Here is a 19,204-nt window from a genome sequence, read left to right on the forward strand (position 1 = left end):
TTCCTTGAATAAAGCCTGAGCCCCTCCCATACCACAATTGGCTCAAAAGAGAGAGGTAGGAAGAGATCGCTGACCCTGGGAGAGACAACACACCCTTTCTCAGAGTGGGCATATCTCAGCAGACGCCCCACCATCAGCGTTTCACCTTGGCCTTCTCCTTCACATAGGTCTGTAACAGTCACCCTCGGAGCTCAAAACATACAAAAGAAAGAAGACACATGGCAGAGGCTTGAGGTCATAAAACAGTTTCCTTACCCAAAATATGAGCCTGTTGGTCTCCACGACATCATGTTACTGAAGGTGCAAATTCTTCTTCCTCTTCCCCTCTCTCTGTTCTCCAGGCTTCCTTCCCTGCTCTGTGTTCTCCAGGCTTCCTTCCTCGCTCTCTGTTCTCCAGGGCTTCTCCTTCAGGTCCCATTACCCTCATACTTTCCCAACCTGCCTCTCACCAGCACCCCTCAGCTCAGCCTCTGGAAGAGGCTCTCATGTGGAGCAGCTGCCCTGTCTCTCCCTGGTTGCCTCCACCCCGCCCCAAGCCCATTTCCATCACTGACAGCCCTCATTTCCTTCGCAGTTGAAGGAGAAAGCCAACCTGACCCTGGCCGTGGGGACACTCCCCCTTCCATCCCCTGTCACCTTCATGTGTCCCGGGAGAATGTGCCAGGTGGCTGGCTGGGGAAGAATAGGTGTGAAGGAACCAACCTCCAGCACTCTGCAAGAGGTGAAGCTGAGACTCATGGAGCCCCGGGCCTGCCGCCACTTCCCTGCTTTTGACCACAATCTCCAGCTGTGTGTGGGCAATCCCCAGAGCACAAAATCTGTATTTAAGGTGATTCTCAGACTATGGTCTTCCCCACTAATCACTGTCCAGGGTGCAGACACCTTTAGAAGGAGACGGGGTTAGGAGTGTCAGCCAGTGACAAAGTATGAGACCTCAGGTCTGAGGAGCTGGGACTGTCCCTCTTCAGATTATCCTCCCTTGGCCCCGTGGGGTCTGATGAGTGTCTGCTCAGGGTCAAGGGGTGCCTCCCAGGGTCAGGGGGTGCCAAGAAGGAAAGAGAACAGCATCAGAGATGTATCTCCTCATGAGGAGCCTGTGTTCCTGAGCCTGATGACAGGTCCAACCAACTCAGATTGGGACCACAGGGAGGAGGGGGTGGTTTCCCGGCTCACCGTCTCTCTCTCCCTTTCCTTCTCTTTCCACAGGGAGACTCAGGGGGCCCTCTTCTGTGTGCTGGGGTGGCCCAGGGCATTGTCTCCTATGGACTGTCCAGTGCAAAGCCCCCCGCCGTCTTCACCCGGATCTCCCCTTACTGGCCCTGAATCGATGAGGTCCTGAAAGAGAATTAACCTGGAACCTGGGCCAGCCTGAGGGGAAACCAGAGCAGGACTGCAGCAGGTTCTCAGTGCCACTCACCGTGGATCTGCCTCTGGTTTTCCTCTTAAAGCCCCGTCACGTCCCTAATCCTCATGAAGGCACCTTCAGGTCATAAAATTCCCAATAAATCTCAGTGAACACCCGGCTTCCAGACGTGAGTGTGTGTCTCCTCTCTCTTCTCCCAGCATCATGCATTCCAGAAGCCTTGAAAGGGGGGAGTGCGGTGTGTGTGTGAGAGAGACAGAGAGGATACAGTGAAGAACAATAGGGAGAGAGAGAAGAGAAGGGGTTCCCTGGAGTGGCAGGACCCCTATGTCCACCTTAAAGAAGAAAGTAGAGCAGATCCTCCCCTGCCTTCATCATCAACTCTGAGCCATCTTTAGGGCTCTTCAGAATCACTAGGAACATGCTGAGTTGCAGGGTGTTTACAGCATCCCTGGCCTCTCCCCATTAGGTACCAGTATCAACATTCCCTTCTCCTCCAAGTTCTGAATCAAAGATGTCTCTGGGCTTTTCTAAATGTCCCCCAAGGAATATGTCATGGTGGCGGAGGTGGGGGTGGGGTGGGGAGGGGTTAGGCAGGGCTTTGTGAAGGAGCTGGGCAGGAATCACCTTCAGCCTTTGGTTCACACTGGGCCCTCCTCACTGTCCACCTCGATAAGAGAAGGTCTACCATCTGTGCAGCTTTGATGTGCGATGCAGAGATCTTGTGTCACTGACTTCTGCAAAAGGAATACGTGGGGCTGATAAGAGGAGGGACAGCATCACAAGTCCTGCACGAACCACAGCCACAAACGACTGCTCCCAACCACACTAGCCTGTATGACCTCCACAACGCCCAGCACTTGGGCAACACAGAGGCAGAGGGTCAGTCCCGTGAGGACAGGAGGGCACTAACTCTATAATCTCGCCCAGGAGTGGAAGAGCCTTGATGTGCAGGATGGAGCCTGCCCCCTGGGTTCTGTGTAATGACCTGCATTGTGGAGCACACCTGAACTGGGTAATAGCCTCGTCCTTCATGCTGAGTGTCAGCCTGAACCCCTGCTTCTGTGTCCTTGGAGACCAGCCCGGAGTCAACAGTCCTGCAATGTCTCCCTGTGGAGCAGATCAGGGACCTGGGAGAGGAGATGGAGCTGCCACCTGGGTGCAGTGAAGCACTGGCAGTGTCCTGCCCTGTGCTCCGATGGAGGCCCTGGAAGGCTGCCATCGCCCAGAGGGGTCTTACAATTGGGGGGCAAGACCAGGAGTCGAGCTGGCTCAGTCTTTCCCCTTTCGTGTCCCCAGGGGGACTCTGGCGTGTGACAACGTAGCCCCCAGGCCTTGTTTTCAATGGACAAGATAATGTGTCACCTCCAGGGTCCTGCACCAAAGTCTCCGTTTCCTGCCCTGGATGAAGAAAACCATGAAAAGCCTCTGACTGCAGGAACCAGACCACCTTCCCTGGGGCTGATCCAGAATCACACTGCAGGATTGGGGTGCCCGCAGCTCAGTAACTGTGTCTCAGCTGGGCTCGAAGGGCTGGTTGCTTATTTATTCACTGACTCCTATTCACAAATGCTCACTGTGTGTTTAGAAAGGCAATGACAGGATTCTGCTGTTTTCTGTTCCTCCTCTCCCCCCTCCCACCATCTCTTCCCCTGAACCCCATGCAAAGCTGTCACCCAGGTCTGCTTCCCCACACCTGTCTTCCAGGGCCGGCCCTCCTGCCAGGGCAGAAGCTGAGCACCATCAGGGGAAAACATGAACCTCTCTGGTCCTGGGGCTCAGGGTGAACTCCTTAGCTCCTTGCTCTGGGCACATGGCAGGGAGGAGTGGGTCACACCATGGGTCCCCTACACCAAGAGCACAGCCTGGGGCTGCAGCTCCAGGACAGAGACCCTCCTACTGGGGAGGGAGGCTACCTGAGCTGACCTTTAACCCCCACAGCCAGGGGAGCTGGCCCAGAGCAGGGCTGGGTCTCCCGAGAATCCCCTCGTTCTCATCCAGCCCCTCGTTCTCATCCAGCCTGTGTAGGAGTGTTATTACATGCAACTCTAGAACATCAGTCATTTTGGTTCTAGCCATGAAGCAAATCTCTGGTCTGCTCACTGGAGCATACTCGGCCCCTGGGGGAGGGGGCAGCAGGGAGGGAAGAGAAGGAACAGGGCAGCCTTATTTTTTAACTCTTGATGTGCTGTGCTGTGCTTAGTCACTCAGTCGCTCAGTCGTGTCCGACTCTTTGCGGATCCATAAACTGTAGCCTGCCAGGCTCCTCCGTCCACGGAATTCTCCAGGCAAGAATATTGGAGTGGGTAGCTTTCCCTTCTCTAGGGAATCTTCCCAACCCAGGGATCGAACCCAAGTCTCACCACATTGCAGGTGGATTCTATACCAGCTGAGCTACCAGGGAAGCCCACTCTTAATACAGTAGGTAGAAATGTCACTGCGCATGCTCAAATGGTAGAAAGGCAATTAGAATCTGATTCTAAACACTCATCCATTGGATGGGCCAGAAACAGGCTCCCTGTCAGGCTGCAAGCTCCTGGCTGTGCAAACCAAACTGCAGTCAGGGGGGCCCATGAGGTCTGGACAAATGGAGAAGCACCTCTGCTCTTAGGCCATCACGGTGGGTGTTGCTCCATAGGGTCCGAGACAACCTAGCCTTTCATCCTGGGGAAGGTCTTGGTTTGGAGAGCATGTGAGTTTTGCTGGGCAATATCTCCCTGTCCTGGTCACCCCTCGCCAGACGCTTCCATCTGCCATCCCTCCAGGGTCTTGACTGTGGTGCTGAGCTGCCTGGGAGCTGAGCCTGAGTTCCAGCCCTTGGCTGGTGCTGCCCTACCCCTACACACAGCACTGTGCTTCTCTGGGGGATGTGTCAACACTCTGGGATATGGTTACCCTAAAGGCAGGCCCTTTCCCCTCTGTCTGTGCACAAATCACACAGCAACACAATCTCCTAGTGACCTGGGGCAGGTTTACAAAGGAAGAGCGGTGATGACACAGCTTCTGATTCGGAGCTGAAAAAATCCCAAGATTTACTAGGGACCCAGCTCCTTGATTGAAAATCACACAAAAGGAAAACAAAGAAAACAAATGTACTGTTTAAAAAATGAGCCTAGCCACAGACATATTCAGCTCAAGTATAACATTTACTTTGAGGAAATGGTTCTGTGGTTTGAAAAAGTTTAAGAATATTTGTTGCAGAATCTCGTCCTCCTTTGAGAGATGAGGGAGACAGTCCCAGGAGGGACAGTGAGCGCCTGGAGGCCCCACAGAGTTAGGATGGAGCCTGGGCTCAGCCAGGTCCCCTAAGAGCCAGGCCAGCAAGAGGACTTCCATGTTTTCTAACCCTGCCCACTGATGACTTCCTGCCATCCCTGGACAAGACAGGAGCCTCTGCTCAGACACCTCCCTCCACACAGAGGGAGTCCCCGGGCTCCCATGGCAGCCGTTCTCTGACAAGTACTCAGACAGCTTCCTGGTGAGCTGTTCTGTCTGCTCATGGGCACAATCAGATGAAGGGGGGTAAGCACCTAAAACATGCTGATTTCTTCAAATCTTCTGGTCTGTGGAAATGTCCTCCATGCCCCACTTTTCAGGAAACAGTCCATAACTTCTTTAAAGATCTTTGCAATGGAAATAAGAAACAAAACAAAATAAAAACATCCCTGGACTTCCCTGGTGGCTCAGTGGATAAGAATCTGCCTGCTAATGCAGGGGGCATGAGTTTGATCTTTGATCTGGGAAGATTCCACGTGATTCAGAACAAGTACGCCTACGCAGGAAACCTACCGAGCCTGCGTGCCGTAACTACCGAAGCCTGTGTGCCTGGAGCCTATGCTCTGCAGCAAGCATAGCCACCACAGTGAGAGGCCTGCACACCTGAGTGAAGAAGAGCCACTCTAGAGAACGCCCACGTGGAGCAAGGAAGACCCTGCACAGCCAGAAATAAATACATAAAGGAATACAATTGTTAGAATATCTGTAATGACCTCCAGTGAAACGCCTCTACTGACCAAGGCCTCTCCCACCACTTTCTCCCCCCAGACCCACAGGAAGATTCAGTTCCCAATATACCTGGGCAGAGAACCGCCAGGCCAGCTCTGGGGATGATGGACCTGAAAGGTCAAGCCCTTGCTAGTCTGTTTCAGGAATGTGCTTTGGAATAGGAATGGCTCTGCCTTCCCTGCCCATGACCGTGCTGCTGTTGGTACCACAGTGGTCTTGCAGGGTTTATTTCCTGTCTCTGTATCCCACACGACACGACTTTTGGCCAACAAATGTTTTACTGTGAAAGAACGTTGAAGCCATGAGTTCATGTCCCATATCACTCAGAAACAGCTGGCCCGAGAATTGTGTAAGATTAAGTAATGTAGATGGTGGAAAGACAACCACCTTCAAGATTGGGATGCTGTCTTCCAGGATGTGGTATGTGCTTTAAGCCAGCGGTGAGAATAGGGTGTTGTTTCTCTCCTAGCCAGAATACATGGTTCTAGAGACAACGAAGTGACCACAGGGGGTGGCTCTCATTCCTTCTCTTACACCTATTAACTCTGTCTCAGAAGGTTTCCTTCTGTCTCTATGACCTTGGACTCTTCTGATTTTTAGAGGCCTTCATTTGTAGGAAAGCAATTGACAGACAGATAAACTTACTATGCAAGTTAGGTGCGTGATGCTAATTGCCGAGGGAAGATGAGATTCCCTGTGTTACATCTTGGTGACTTGGTATTTCCATTCCTATTAGTGATGGTCAGTGAAAGGCTACTTTAGCCCAATAAACATAAGACCAGTAAAATCCTTGAAGAATAAAGAATCCCACTAGCTGAGACACTTGAGATAAGATCCCTCTGTATGCTTCTCAGATGATAAAATTCCTGTCCTTGTAATGACCACCCAGTCTCCTTGGTCAAGGATCCTTTCAAATTTCCTGGAGAAGGAGATGTGTGTGTGTGTGTATGTGTGGGTGTGGGTGTGTGTATCCATCTGGTCTAATGTGTTCTTTCAGACCTTTGTTTTCTTTTTTTCTTTTTTATCTGAATGATCCATCCACTGAAGTAATTGGGGTGTTAGGGTCCCATATTTTTACTTTACCATCAATTTCTCCCTTTATGCTTGTTAATATTTATGTTTTTAGGTGCTCCTATGTTGGTTGTGTGTATATCTAAAATTGATATGTCTTCCACTTGGATCGATCCCTTGATCATTATGTCATGTTCTTATTTGTCTCTTGTCACAGTCTTTGTTTTACAACATTTTGTCTGAAACAAGTATTGCTACCCTGGCTTTAATTTTGTTTCCATTTGCTTGGAGTACGTTTTCTATCCCCTTATTTTCAGTCTGTGTGTATCTTCAGATCTGAAGTGCGTCTCTTGTAGGCAGCATATGTATGAATCTTGTTTCTGCATCCATTTAGGTATTCCACACCTTTTAATTGGCTCATTTAGTCCATTTATATTTAAAGTAGTCATTGATATGTATGTACTTTTTGCCATTTTGTTTATTGTTTTTTAATTGTTTTCATGCTTCTTTTTTTGTTTCTTCTTTTGCTCTCTTCCCTTGTGCTTTGATGATTATCCTTAGTGTTACATTTGGATTCTTTTCTCTTTTTTCTTTGTGTGTATCTAGTACAGATTTTTGGTGTGTGATTACCATCAGGCTTATATATATGTATCAATATATATACATCAGTATTCTATAACTGTAATTATTTTCAATTGTTGGGCTCTTAAGTTTAATACATCCTTACGACTCTGCATTTTTATCCCTCTCATTGTTCATTTTTTTGACATTGTACTTTATGGCTTTTTCTTTCAAGGGTTCCTTAAGTACCTATTGTGGATATAGATGATTTTACTACTTTCAACTTTTAACTTTCTTACTAGCTTTATAAGTGGTTGATAGCTACCCTCCCTGCAGGTTGTTGCTGTTTAGTTGCTCTGTCATGTCCAGCTCTGTGGCCTCATGGACTGCAGCATGCCAGGCTTCCCTGTCCTTCACTGTCTCCCGGACAAATATACCTTCATTTTCCCTTACCAATGAGACTTTTTCTTTGATAATTTTCATGCTTCTAGTGTGGTCTTTTCTTTTTTGTTTAGGGAAGACCATATAACATTTCTTATAAGGCTGTCTTTGTGTTGCTGAACTCCTAGCTTTTACTTGTTGGAAAACTTTAGCTTTCTCCTTCAAATACAGCCTGCCCAGTGGAGTACTCTTGGTCATAAGACATTTTTTTCTTTTCATCACTGGAAATATATCATGCCACTCCCTTCTGGCTTGCAAATTTTTTGTTGAAAAGTCTGCTGGTAGCTGATAGTTCCCCTATACATAACTTTTTGCTTTACCTTTACTGATTTTAATGTTCAGATTAATTTAAAATTAATATTTAATTTTTGCCATTTCAATTACAGTGTCTCAATGTGGTCATCCTTGTGTTTATCCTGTTTGGGACTGTCTGTATTTCCTGGACCTGGATATTTCTTTCTTTTCCTATGCTAGGGAAGTTTTCAGCTATTATGTCTTCAAATATGGTGTCTAACCCTTTTCTTGTCTCTTCTCCTTCTGGGACTCCTATACTGTGACTATCAGTATCCTTGATATTATCTCAGAGTTCTCTTACACTGTCCTCATTAAAAACATTCTTTCTCTCTCACTCTCTGTCTCTCTTTTTTTTCTGTTCAGGTTGAGTGATTTCTGCTGCTCTCTCTTCTATTCTGCTGATCCACTCCACTGTATCATCTAATCTACTATTGATTCCTTCTAGTGTATTTGAAATTTCAGTTATTGTATAACTGAACTGACTGATTCTTCAGTTCTGCTTGGTTCTTCTTTAGATTTTCTAACTCTTTGTTTTTATATAGATCAACTCTTTGTGATATATGTTGCAATAATTTTTTTCTGAGTTATTGTCTGTATTTTGGTTTTGCTTATGCTTGATTTTTGAGATACAAACTTTAAAAAGCTGTATTTTACATCTCTTCTTTTAATGTTTCTGTATTTAGAGTCATTGCTAGAAGACCTCTAATTTCATTAAGGGATTTATCCACATTTTTTTATTACTATGGTTTTATTTCATACATTTATGTCTCGTATTTTGCACTTACTCAGGTGGTTTATGTGATGTATGACTAACTTATTGCTCTGATATCATTTATTAAAAAGTACTACTTTCACCCAGTGATTTTTTTTTTTTAATGTCACCTCAGTGTAACTACATTTTCATATGTGCTTGGGAATGTTTCTGGATTTTCTATTCTTTCTCTTTGGTCTGTCTGTCTGATCATGAGTGGGCAACACACTGTTTTCAGAAAATACATCTTACGGGATGTTTTTTAATATCTGACTAGTTATTCCTTCATGCTATTTTCCAAATAAGATTTAGACATTAGCTAGAACTTCCTAACAATAGGAGAAAGAAATTTTTTTTTAATTGGAATCACATTTTTATATTAACTTTGGGAGAATCAGTGCCTTTTTGGTGTGGTTCTACCCTATCAGAGAACTGACTGTCTTTCTATTTCTAAAGTCTGTTTTTATATTTTTCAGGAATCCTTTAACATTTTGCTCAAAAAGTGTTTCACAATTCTGGTTATGTTTTTCCCAAGCTCTTTGTGTTTTTTGTTGCTGCTGTGACAGATTATCTTTTCAATGTGTCTTCAAACTGGTTGTTGTTGATATATGTGAAGGCTATGGATCTCCTTTTACTTTTGAAATAACCTCAGGCTTATGGAAAAGTAGCAATTATAATACAAAAACTTTAATTTTCCTGAACCATTTGAGAGTAAAGTTACTGACACGGTGTTCCATCAGTCCTCAAAAACTTTAGAGGGCAATTTCTACAAACAAGGAAACGCTTTTGTGACCACAATTCAACCATCAATCCGAGAAATTAACATTGATGCCACCAATACCATCTAATCTTCAGACAGTAAGAAACTGGGTCACTTGCCTTAATATGTTTAATTATTTGATTAGACCCCACAGAGACTTATAAAAGGGATCTCTTCCTCATCTTCTCCAAGTGCATCCCCTGCTCTCCCCGCCCAGGCTCTGGTGATCCACGTCAGGCAGCTGCTTCAAAGCAACGCCCGCCTCGCCCTATTTGTCCTGCTCTGACACATCCCACCAGACTGCCCTTTCTGTTGGAGTCCCTGAATCCTCCTTGAGCTCCTTTACCACCTACTGGTCAACCCTTGTGTAAGCACCCTCCTCACAGCCCTTGGATGTTCAGTCCCTTCATAGTAGTAGTACTAAAAGTCGCTCAGTCGTGTCTGACTCTGTGACCCTGTGGACTGTAGCCCGCCAGGCTCCCCTGTCCATGGGATTCTCCAGGCAAGAATACGGGAGTGGGTTGCCATGCCCTCCTGCATTCCCTATGGAAGGCAGCATTCCTCACTTCACTTGCATTCTGATATCTCATCCAGGTCATCCAGTGCAGGGTGTCCAAGTCCATGCGGGATGAGGACACCGCTTGCTTCACTGTGACTCTCTTGCCAGAATCACTGTTGACCATGGGCTTTGTTTCCTTAAGTGAGGTGTTGTTGTTTTTTAAGAGGCTTGGATCAAGATGTTTAGAAACAACAGTTGTTTTGATTCCATGGCTTCCCCAGTTTTCATGATGGGGACACGACTGCCGCTGCATATCTCCATCCCACAGGCTCTTCTTATGTGACTGCAACAAAGGAGGTCCAGGGCCCTCCTTTTATAATCTGGGTGAGGGGAGCTCTTGATTGCTTTAAGCAGGGGAATATGGTAGAATAGGTGCCATATGACATCAAAATCTAGGTAATGAAAAAACACAGCTTCTAGATGGCTCACTTTTTAGGAGATGGTCACTCTGGGGAAACCAACCACTGTGTCATGAGGGAGCCAAAGAATTCCATGAAGTGAGACAACCTGAGGGGCTCTTGTGGAGAAACACCAATGTACCAAGTGGATAGCCAGCATCAACCACTGGGCATGTGTGAGCATCCTTCAATTGATTCAGCCTCCAGGCTTCGAGCAGCCCTGATACCAAGGTGAGTAGAGGGATGCCATCCGCACTGTACCTGGACCAAAATGCAGATGGGTAAAGCCATGTTGCTGTTGTTTTAAACCACTGAGTCCTTTAGTAAGTGGAATAAGCCCTGTTCAGCATCACTTCCACACCATTATGTCTATTCCACACTGTGGATCTTGCCTTATAGTCTGATCATGATGGTTTATCTCCTCTACATGAAGCAAGGAATCTCATGTTCAATATTTCTCACATTCTTGGTGAAGAAGGGGTCTCAATACACAATCACCCTGGTGATCTAAAATGAACCACTCAAAGAGTTTCTCTGATGTATCTTCATGACGCCCAGGTTTCTGGGATTCAGGCACCTGAGGGCTTAAGGACTGGCTGATGCAACCACCCCCCCAACCCCCACCCCACCCAATGGATGAAAACTTACCAGAGGCTTTAATTAAATTCAAATAAACAGTCCACTCTGACTACAAAAAAGTGGTTTGAGGCTTTCAGATAAGGCTCACGTGACAAAGGCCAGAACATGGAAGGGGACGACTCAGGCTTAAAAGACCAGAAGAAGCAGCAGCTGCTCAGATCTGGGCAGTATTCCTGGAGAGATGGTCCTGTTCTTGCTCCTGGTGGCCCTTCTGTCCCCTGCTGGGGAGGCAGGTGAGTGACGGTCCCACCTTCAGAGGCCCAGTCCCACCCCACATGGACAGACCTGCCCAGATGCTACATTCATGCACAGCCTGGGCCTGGTCCATCTAAGAAAATTTCTGAACTCAGGGAAACCTTGATCCCATCTCCCTTGTTCAAACTTTGGCTCCATGAGCACAGTGGGCAGGCTGGAATCTTTCTTTCAGGGAAAATCATCGGGGGCCATGAGGCCAAGCCTCACTCTCGTCCCTACATGGCATTTCTTCAGTTCAAGATTTCAGGGAAATCTTACATATGTGGGGGCTTCCTTGTGCGTGAGGACTTCGTGCTGACAGCAGCTCACTGCCTGGGAAGGTGAGGAGCAGTGCCCGGGCCCCTATCCCTCTGCTGAGCCCTCCCACGGAACCCTCTTAGAAGCTGCAGACCTGTGCCACCAGGTAACATAGGAAGCTATTGAGAGGACAGGTGAGCACTGGGGAGAGAGGGACAGGTCAATGCCAGTTGCACATGGAGAGAAGGGACTGATCAAACCTGGAATATAAGGAAGCCAAGGTTGTGGCCTGGAGCCCACAGTGCTAATGTGAGAAATTCATGTTTTCCTTAGAGATAGTCATGCTCGAGCAGGACTGAACACCCTCCGTGGACTACAGGAATTGCCATCCGCCCAGGCTGCCAGGGAGCAGACAGTTTAGAGATGCTTAGCCCCAGGGCCCACTGCCTAGAATTTCGCCACACCCTCCCCCTGCCCTGCCCCAAGTTTTGCCCTGTCCCAAGCTGTGCTCTTTCCTCCTGGCTCCTGGACCATTTCTCCTGTGACACCCCCTCCCTTTCTGCTCTCTGTGCAGCTCAATTAATGTCACTCTGGGGGCCCACACCATCACGGACCAAGAGAGGACCCAGCAGGTCATCCAAGTGAGAAGAGCCATCCCCCACCCAGACTATAATGATGAAACTTGTGCCAACGACATCATGTTACTACAGGTGGGACACGTGGGTACACTGACTCTGGGACACTTCCTTCCTGGGGTTCTGCATCCCCCATGAACTCATTCCTGACCCTCTTCCTGTACAATCCCTCCGTGGTCCCAATGCTGAGAAGTAGGCAACCCTATCACTGTCCTGCAGCCTCTGTGGGCCAACAGTAGGTGAGAATGCTTTTCCTCTACATTCAGCTGACTAGGAAGGCTGAGATGACGGATGCAGTGAGCCTCATCAATCTTCCCAGAAGCTTGGAGAAGGTGAAACCAGGGATGATGTGCAGTGTGGCTGGCTGGGGGCAACTGGGGGTAAATATGCCCTCTGCAGACAAACTACAGGAGGTGGATCTTGAAGTCCAAAGAGAGGAGAAATGTATTGCTCGCTTCAAAGACTACATCCCCGTCACGCAGATATGTGCTGGAGATCCAAGCAAAAGGAAAGATTCTTTCTTGGTGAGATCCCCGGTGTTATCTGTGCAAAACCCTGGGCCCAGCTGAGCTGGGATGATGGGTGGCCGTGGGAACAAAGCTCGCCCCTTTGTCCCCAGCCTGTCCTGTGTCCCTGTGGGGTGAACACTGCCTCACAGACACAAATGGGTGGAAGCTTCTTGCAGGAGGAGCAGCAGGATTCTCAATGCAAAGGTGGAACCTCAGGACCAACAAGGTCCTGATATCAGCCAGGACCCCTAACTGAGTCTCCCCCCGCCCCAGGGTGGCAAGGAGACCAGACCTGAAGAAGGTGAGCTCAACCCTTGCTCTCTCTGCCCACAGGGTGACTCTGGGGGCCCACTTGTGTGTGATGGTGTGGCCCAGGGCATTGTGTCCTATGGAAAAGATGATGGGACAACTCCAAATGTCTACACCAGAATCTCCAGCTTTCTGTCCTGGATCCAGAGAACAATGAGACAGTACAAAAACCAGGGATCAGCATAATGTGTCCTTGAGATGGACCCCTCCATCTTCCCTGGGATTGGAAGCATTGGTCAAAGTGTGTGGAGGAAGGGTGCCTGGAACTTAATAAACATTCATCTCTTGAAAAGTAATCACTGATTGCTCCATTATTTACAAATTCATTAGGTACCTTCTTTGTCAGGGAAACATCTGTTCACATTTCTGATCTGTTAGCGGCTTCCCCCTCCAGCACATACACTGCTCCTCCCACCCCCACCTTCGATTCTCTGGAATAAAATCTTCTGCTGTACCTACAGCCAGCTCCCCCTCATGCTGCCTGTGAGCTCCATCAGAGAAGGGAGACCCCTCCTCAGGAACACAGGACCCTCTTGTCCACGACCCTTGTGTCTCATCCATATGCCCTCCTCCTCGTCAACAGCTACTTCCCTCCCCCACATCCCAGTGTCCAGGGGGCAACAGAAGAGAATCCAGATTTGGAAAGGGGACCACCTGAGAATCTCTGGGGTCAAGGGGGCACTAGTCCACCCTAACAGAAATGGGGAGGTTTACAGAGGTGTGGCTCACCCCATGAGTGTTCCCTCCCTGCATCAGAGGACACAGAGGTCAGAAGCCTGAGAAAGTTTCAGGAGGCCTTCAGTATGCCTAGGGCCAGCTTGAGTTCCTATCACAGCCCTGTCTTGGAGTCCTGGGCCCAGGGCTCTGTGCAGCCTCCGGTGTCCTGAGGGCATATCCTCCTTCAGCCCCTAGTGACCTTCAAGGAGCTCCTCCACCTTGGGCTGAGCCAGCCTCTCCCATCTCCATCATTCCCACATGTATGTATGTTTCTATAAAGGAAAGCCATAGTAACAAATATTTTTAGATGCAAGGTATCCTAATATTTCAAAGGTTTCCCATATCCAATAGCTCATTGAATAATTGTTTCTGTTCTATCTTTCAATAATCTCTGAATTTTCATGTAAGAGTCTATAGAGAAAATGAATCTCACTTTTAAAACATGCAGCTTAGAGAAGGCTGGGCTAAACAGAAGTGATTTGCTGGACGTTTGCATGGTGAGTGAACTTCCACCATGGCGAAATATATTTTGTGTGTAAAAGCAACACATATAATCATGTAAAGATAACTAAATACAGGACATATAAGTAAGAAATTTAAAATTGCCTACAATTTCACCACCCGCAGATCATCATCATTAATGGTTAAATTGTGTCCTTCTGCTCTGTTTATTCATAAGATGCTCTTGCTACAACTCACTGGGACTTGGCTTGTTTAGACCTCATGCGATCTTCTCCATTCCTCTTTCTTCTGTCTCATACTGGTGACAGTGTTGGAATCATCTGCACATGTTCAGGATGGCCTGGCCCAGAGACATCAGAGACATAGTTCTCTTGTCTCTGGACAGGGAATATTAGTGGAGAGTAATTATTAGGATGATCACCATCACTTATCTCATCACCTCACACCAGTAACCAGCATTTTTGGAGAGGAAGTCTCTTCCCCTTACAGGAACCCTGATTTGGATGGGACAGCCCCAGTCTCAGCTCAAGGGATGCTGGATACCTCAGCACAAGCCAAGCCAGTCAGGTCACTGAATGCTGAAGGACCCAGTGATGGTTGGTTTTGGTCCAATGAGTATCAAGTCCAAGACTTCTGATAACATTGTGGGATAAGAAAATTTCTGTCACAAAATACTTACATTTGAAGAGCTGATTGTAAGCATAACAAAAATGTGAGGCTGGAACCCTGGCAAGATAGGAAATGAGGTTGCTGTTTGGTTCACTTTGGTGAGTTCAGGTCTATCTGCTCCTAAACCAAGTTCAGCCACTTCCTCACACTTGGCAATGAGCAGACCCCTCATCATAGTACTCACCAGCTTGCCCCCTACCCACCTATTCTGGGTCTACCTCTGTGTCCTGTCAGCTTCACAGGGGCAGATGAATCTCTCAAATCCCTGAAACTCCCCTATTGAGTAATTATTCATGATATTATCAGAATCATGAAAGTACCAAGAGTGGAGAAGTGGAGATGCTATTACTGAGAGGCTCCTTGGGATCCAGCTCCTCTTGGAGTGATACGGAAGAAATTTGGTATTCTGTTATACATGATGACGCATCTCTGGGAACGCTGGCTCCCAAGTAATGAGCTTTAAGCTAAAATATCTTTGTTTAGCTCACAGGAAACAAGCCCACTGATGAAAGACTGCAGGACCCAAGAAATTAACACAACCATCTTGAGGCTAGTGGAACCAGGAAATGTTTGACTTTACTCCGTTCCCTTCTAGTATAAAAGTAGCCTGAATTCTAACTCGGTTAGGTGGTTCTTTGAAACACGAGTCCACCATCTTCTTGGTCTGCTAGCTTTCTGAATAAAGTTGCTATTCCTTGTTTCAACAACTTGTCTCATGATTTTTTGGCCTGTTGCTTAGCAGCTAGTACAAGCTTGAACTAGGTAACACTGGGTGCACCACAGACTTCACTGCTTATTCCTTCTGGTGAGTCTTTGTGTGTGAGTGTGGTGACAGTGTCATTCTCTCCCAATCCAGGGCAGAGAAGGTGGTCATCTGTAGCATGCTGACACCTGGCTAGTGGGGAGCACATCTCTGGGAGGTCTGTGGGGACACTGAGGCTCCCCTCCTTTCTTCCCCTGTGCTTTGTGTCTGGAAGGAAGAAACCCCAGCAGCTGTGAGCTGGACAGACCTTTGAGAAGATGCAGCCAATCCTGCCAGAGAAGGCAATGGCACTCCACTCCAGTACTCTTGCCTGGAAAATCCCATGGACAGAGGAGCCTGGTAGGCTACAGTCTATGGGGTCGCTAAGAGTCAGACACGACTGAACGACTTCACTTTGACTTTTCACTTTCTTGCATTGGAGAAGGAAATGGCAACCCACTCCAGTGATCTTGCCTGGAGAATCCCAGGAACGGGGGAGCCGGGTGGGCTGCCATCTATGGGGTCGCACAGAGTTGGACACAACTGAAACGACTTAGCAGCAGCAGCAGCAGCCACTCCTGCTCCTGATGGCCTTTTTTCTGCCTCCTGGTCTGGGACCGCTGAGTGACCGCCCATTCCTGAGGGTGTAGCCCATCTCACCAAGCCTCCTGCAGTCCTGACCCTTCTGCACCCCTCTAGTTTCTGAACCAGGTCCCATCCCAACCAAGAACATGTTTGATGCCACATAGACACTCAGCAAGGAGAGGTGGCAGGCAAGCAGGGAGATTTTCACTAAGATCTTTCAAGGGTCTCAGCCTGTCTCACCACCGGAGAAATGGGTTGTGCATTTGGTAGAGGATGTGAAGCTACAGAACACAAGTAAAATCCCTCATTCCAGCCACGAAAAGACAACCCAGACAAACCAACCACAGTACGGGAGTTGTCAGTGGACCCAGCTTATGAACCAGTGCCTTCCACCCCTCACTCCTGTCCAGGATAGGAGCCAGGTGTGCGATTGATCAGAAGTGGCTAGATGACAGCACCCAAAGCTCTCCAGGTGTCTTGGCTCTTTCCCAGGCCCCAAGCAGCTCATTTTCTGCCCCTCCTCGCCTCCCTCTCAGGCCGTTAGCTGTCTGTGGCAGTGCCCTCCACCCACCCCTGTGGCCTGAAACCCCAACGACCTCACCCAAAAGCTAGTTGGAGGCCACTTGTGCAGCCAAAGAACATTTTCTGAGATCCTGCATGTGTTATGCCCTAGGACATAAGGATTTTGTAACTCTATAAGTTCCTCGTGCAAACTCACATTAATTTCACAATATTCCTGAGAAAGCTCCCAGAAGCCCTGCACTCATGTCATTGAAAAGCACAAGACACAGTGTCACTCCCCCAGGGCTGTCTGTCACCTCAATTTCCCCTCAGCTGCAGCCCTGCCCTGAGGTCGCTGGTCTGTCACAGCTCCTGGGCTGTATCTCCTGTGACTCCATGCTCCTCATACCTCTACTCCGTTCTCTGTGCAGCTCAATCAGCATCACCCTGGGGGCCCACAGCATCAAGAAGCAGGAGAGTGTGCAGCAGGATCAAGTGCTTTTTCTTTCCATGTAGAAAGATGTGTCCTTAAAGACACCACAGAGACATTTATTTTCCTGAGCACCACTTATTTAGGAGGGGAAAAAGCAGTTTCTCACCACTCTCTGCCATAAAACTCCATCATAAACCAAGTGTTCTATATTTGTGTAGAATGTCTCAATGTGTGTAGGGTCTCTATCTTGTCATCTGTGTCTCTATGGCGCTATCAGTACCGCACTGTCTTCATTGCTATGACTTCATTTGCTAAGCCAAGAGCTCCTATCTTATTCTCATTCTTTAAGCCTGTCTTCTCCAATGTTGGTTACTGGTTTTCCACATCTATTTAGAACCAATAAAGTTCTGTGAAATACTTCCTGAGTGCAATGAATCTGTAGGTCACTTTTAGGAGAATGAACACCTTAAAAGTATTTTCTCTTCCAAACCTGAATGTGGAATATCTTTATGACTTATACTTAGTTATTTGACCATATCTGTGATTTTAATGTTTTTTTCAAATCTCATTTTCTAACTATTATTGTATAGATAGAGAGATGATTAATGTTTGAGCTGATTTTGTGCTCAGAAAATTTGACAATTACTAATTATCATAATTGATCTGCAGGTTCCTGGCTTTTTTTGTTGTATATTGTATCTTGAATATCCACAGTTTTATTTCCTCTTTCTGTGTCTTATACCTTTTTCTTCTACTGCCTGCTTAACTGTAGTGACTAAAATCTCTAGTATATTATTGAAGAGAAATAATGAGTATCGCTATCTGTGTGACCTTGTATTGTTTTGCTCTTGAATGAAAAACGTAGAACATTTCATCAGTAAGTATATTGATTGGTGTGGGATTTTTGCAGGGATCATTTATCAGAATGAATACCCTCGTTTCTGCTCCTATTTTTTAAAGCAATTTTTAAAAAGAAGGATAGTGAGTTTTAGTAGATGCTTTTTCCCCATTCAGTTGAATTATCATATGGTGTTTCTTCTTTCATCTGTCAATGTGTCGTGTTACAGCAATTGTGTTTTGAATGAAAGCCACTCATCCTCAGAAAAACCCAAATTAGAAATGATCTATGTCAAGATTGCTTTGGCTATTTGAGGTTTTTTGTATTTCCAAAATACCACTGGTAGCTTGATAGGGATTGCATTGAATCTGTAGATTGCTTTGGGTAGTGTACTCATTTTCACTATATTGATTCTTCCAATCCATGAACATGGTATATTTCTCCATCTATTAGTTTCCTCTTTGATTTCTTTCATCAGTGTTTTATAATTTTCTATATATAAGTCTTTAGTTTCTTTAGGTAGGTATACTCCTAAGTATTTTATTCTTTTCATTGCAATGGTGAATGGAATTGTTTCCTTAATTTCTTTTTCTACTTTCTCATTATTAGTATATAGGAATGCAAGGGATTTCTGTGTGTTGATTTTATATCCTGCAACTTTACTATATTCATTGATTAGCTCTATTAATTTTCTGGTGGAGTCTTTAGGGTTTTCTATGTAGAGGATCATGTCATCTGTTCATCGCAACACTGTTTATGATAGCCAGGACATGGAAACAACCTAGATGTCCATCAGCAGATGAGTGGATAAGAAAGCTGTGGTACATATACACTATGGAGTATTACTCAGCCATTAGAAAGAATACATTTGAATCAGTTCTAATGAGGTGGATGAAACTGGAGCCTATTATACAGAGTGAAGTAAGCCAGAAAGAAAAACACCAATACAGTATACTAACACATATATACGGAATTTAGAAAGATGGCAATGAAAACCCTGTATGTGAGATAGCAAAAGAGACACACATGTATAGAATGGACTTTTAGACTCTGTGGGAGAGGGAGAGGGAAGGATGATTTGGGAAAATGGCGTTGAAACATGTATACTATCAGTAAGAAATGAATCACCAGTCTATGTTCGATACAGGATACAGGATGCTTGGGGCTGGTGCACGGGGATGATACAGAGAGATGATATGGGGTGCGTGGTGGGAGGGGGGTTCAGGATTGGGAACTCATGTACACCCATGGCTGATTCATGACAATGTATGGCAAAACCAATACAGTATTGTAAAGCAAAATAAAGCAAAAATAAAAATTAAAAATAAAAGAAATGATCTAATACTTTTGCTTATGGACTGATTGGATTACATCAGTGCTGGAATAACATTATCCCGTAAATTTCTCCTCCCATATTGTCATCACTGGGTTTGTCATCTAGGTTTTGCTAGTCTCATAAGGGATATGTGTAGCATCTATTTGCCAGCAGAAAATGTATATCAATATTTAAATTGTTTTCAAAGACTTCCA

General features: G+C 46.4%; 2 protein-coding genes across 2 annotated transcripts; both read left to right on the forward strand.

The window, feature by feature from the left end:
* Positions 1–196: 196 nt before the first annotated feature.
* LOC114109029 (mast cell protease 2-like) lies at positions 197–1,383 on the forward strand. The gene is made up of 3 exons (XM_027957213.3): positions 197–300; positions 575–829; positions 1,207–1,383. The coding sequence occupies exons 1-3, from the start codon at positions 289–291 to the stop codon at positions 1,321–1,323; spliced, it is 384 nt and encodes a 127-aa protein (XP_027813014.2). The 5' UTR covers positions 197–288; the 3' UTR covers positions 1,324–1,383.
* Positions 1,384–10,908: 9,525 nt separating this feature from the next.
* On the forward strand, positions 10,909–13,018 carry MCP-3 (mast cell proteinase-3). Its single transcript, NM_001009411.2, is given in 5 exon segments — positions 10,909–11,015; positions 11,210–11,357; positions 11,849–11,984; positions 12,176–12,433; positions 12,752–13,018. Coding segments are annotated over 5 exon segments (756 nt in total). The 5' UTR covers positions 10,909–10,963; the 3' UTR covers positions 12,914–13,018.
* The last annotated feature ends 6,186 nt before the right edge of the window (positions 13,019–19,204 follow it).

Source organism: Ovis aries, chromosome 18 (genome assembly GCF_016772045.2).
Source record: "Ovis aries strain OAR_USU_Benz2616 breed Rambouillet chromosome 18, ARS-UI_Ramb_v3.0, whole genome shotgun sequence".
NCBI classification, from domain to species: domain Eukaryota; kingdom Metazoa; phylum Chordata; class Mammalia; order Artiodactyla; family Bovidae; genus Ovis; species Ovis aries.

Excerpts from the sequence above, each read along its gene's own strand:
- LOC114109029 (XM_027957213.3), top strand. Across the intron at positions 830-1,206 it reads GCACAAAATCTGTATTTAAG|GGAGACTCAGGGGGCCCTCT; the intron begins GTGATTCTCAGA and ends CTCTTTCCACAG.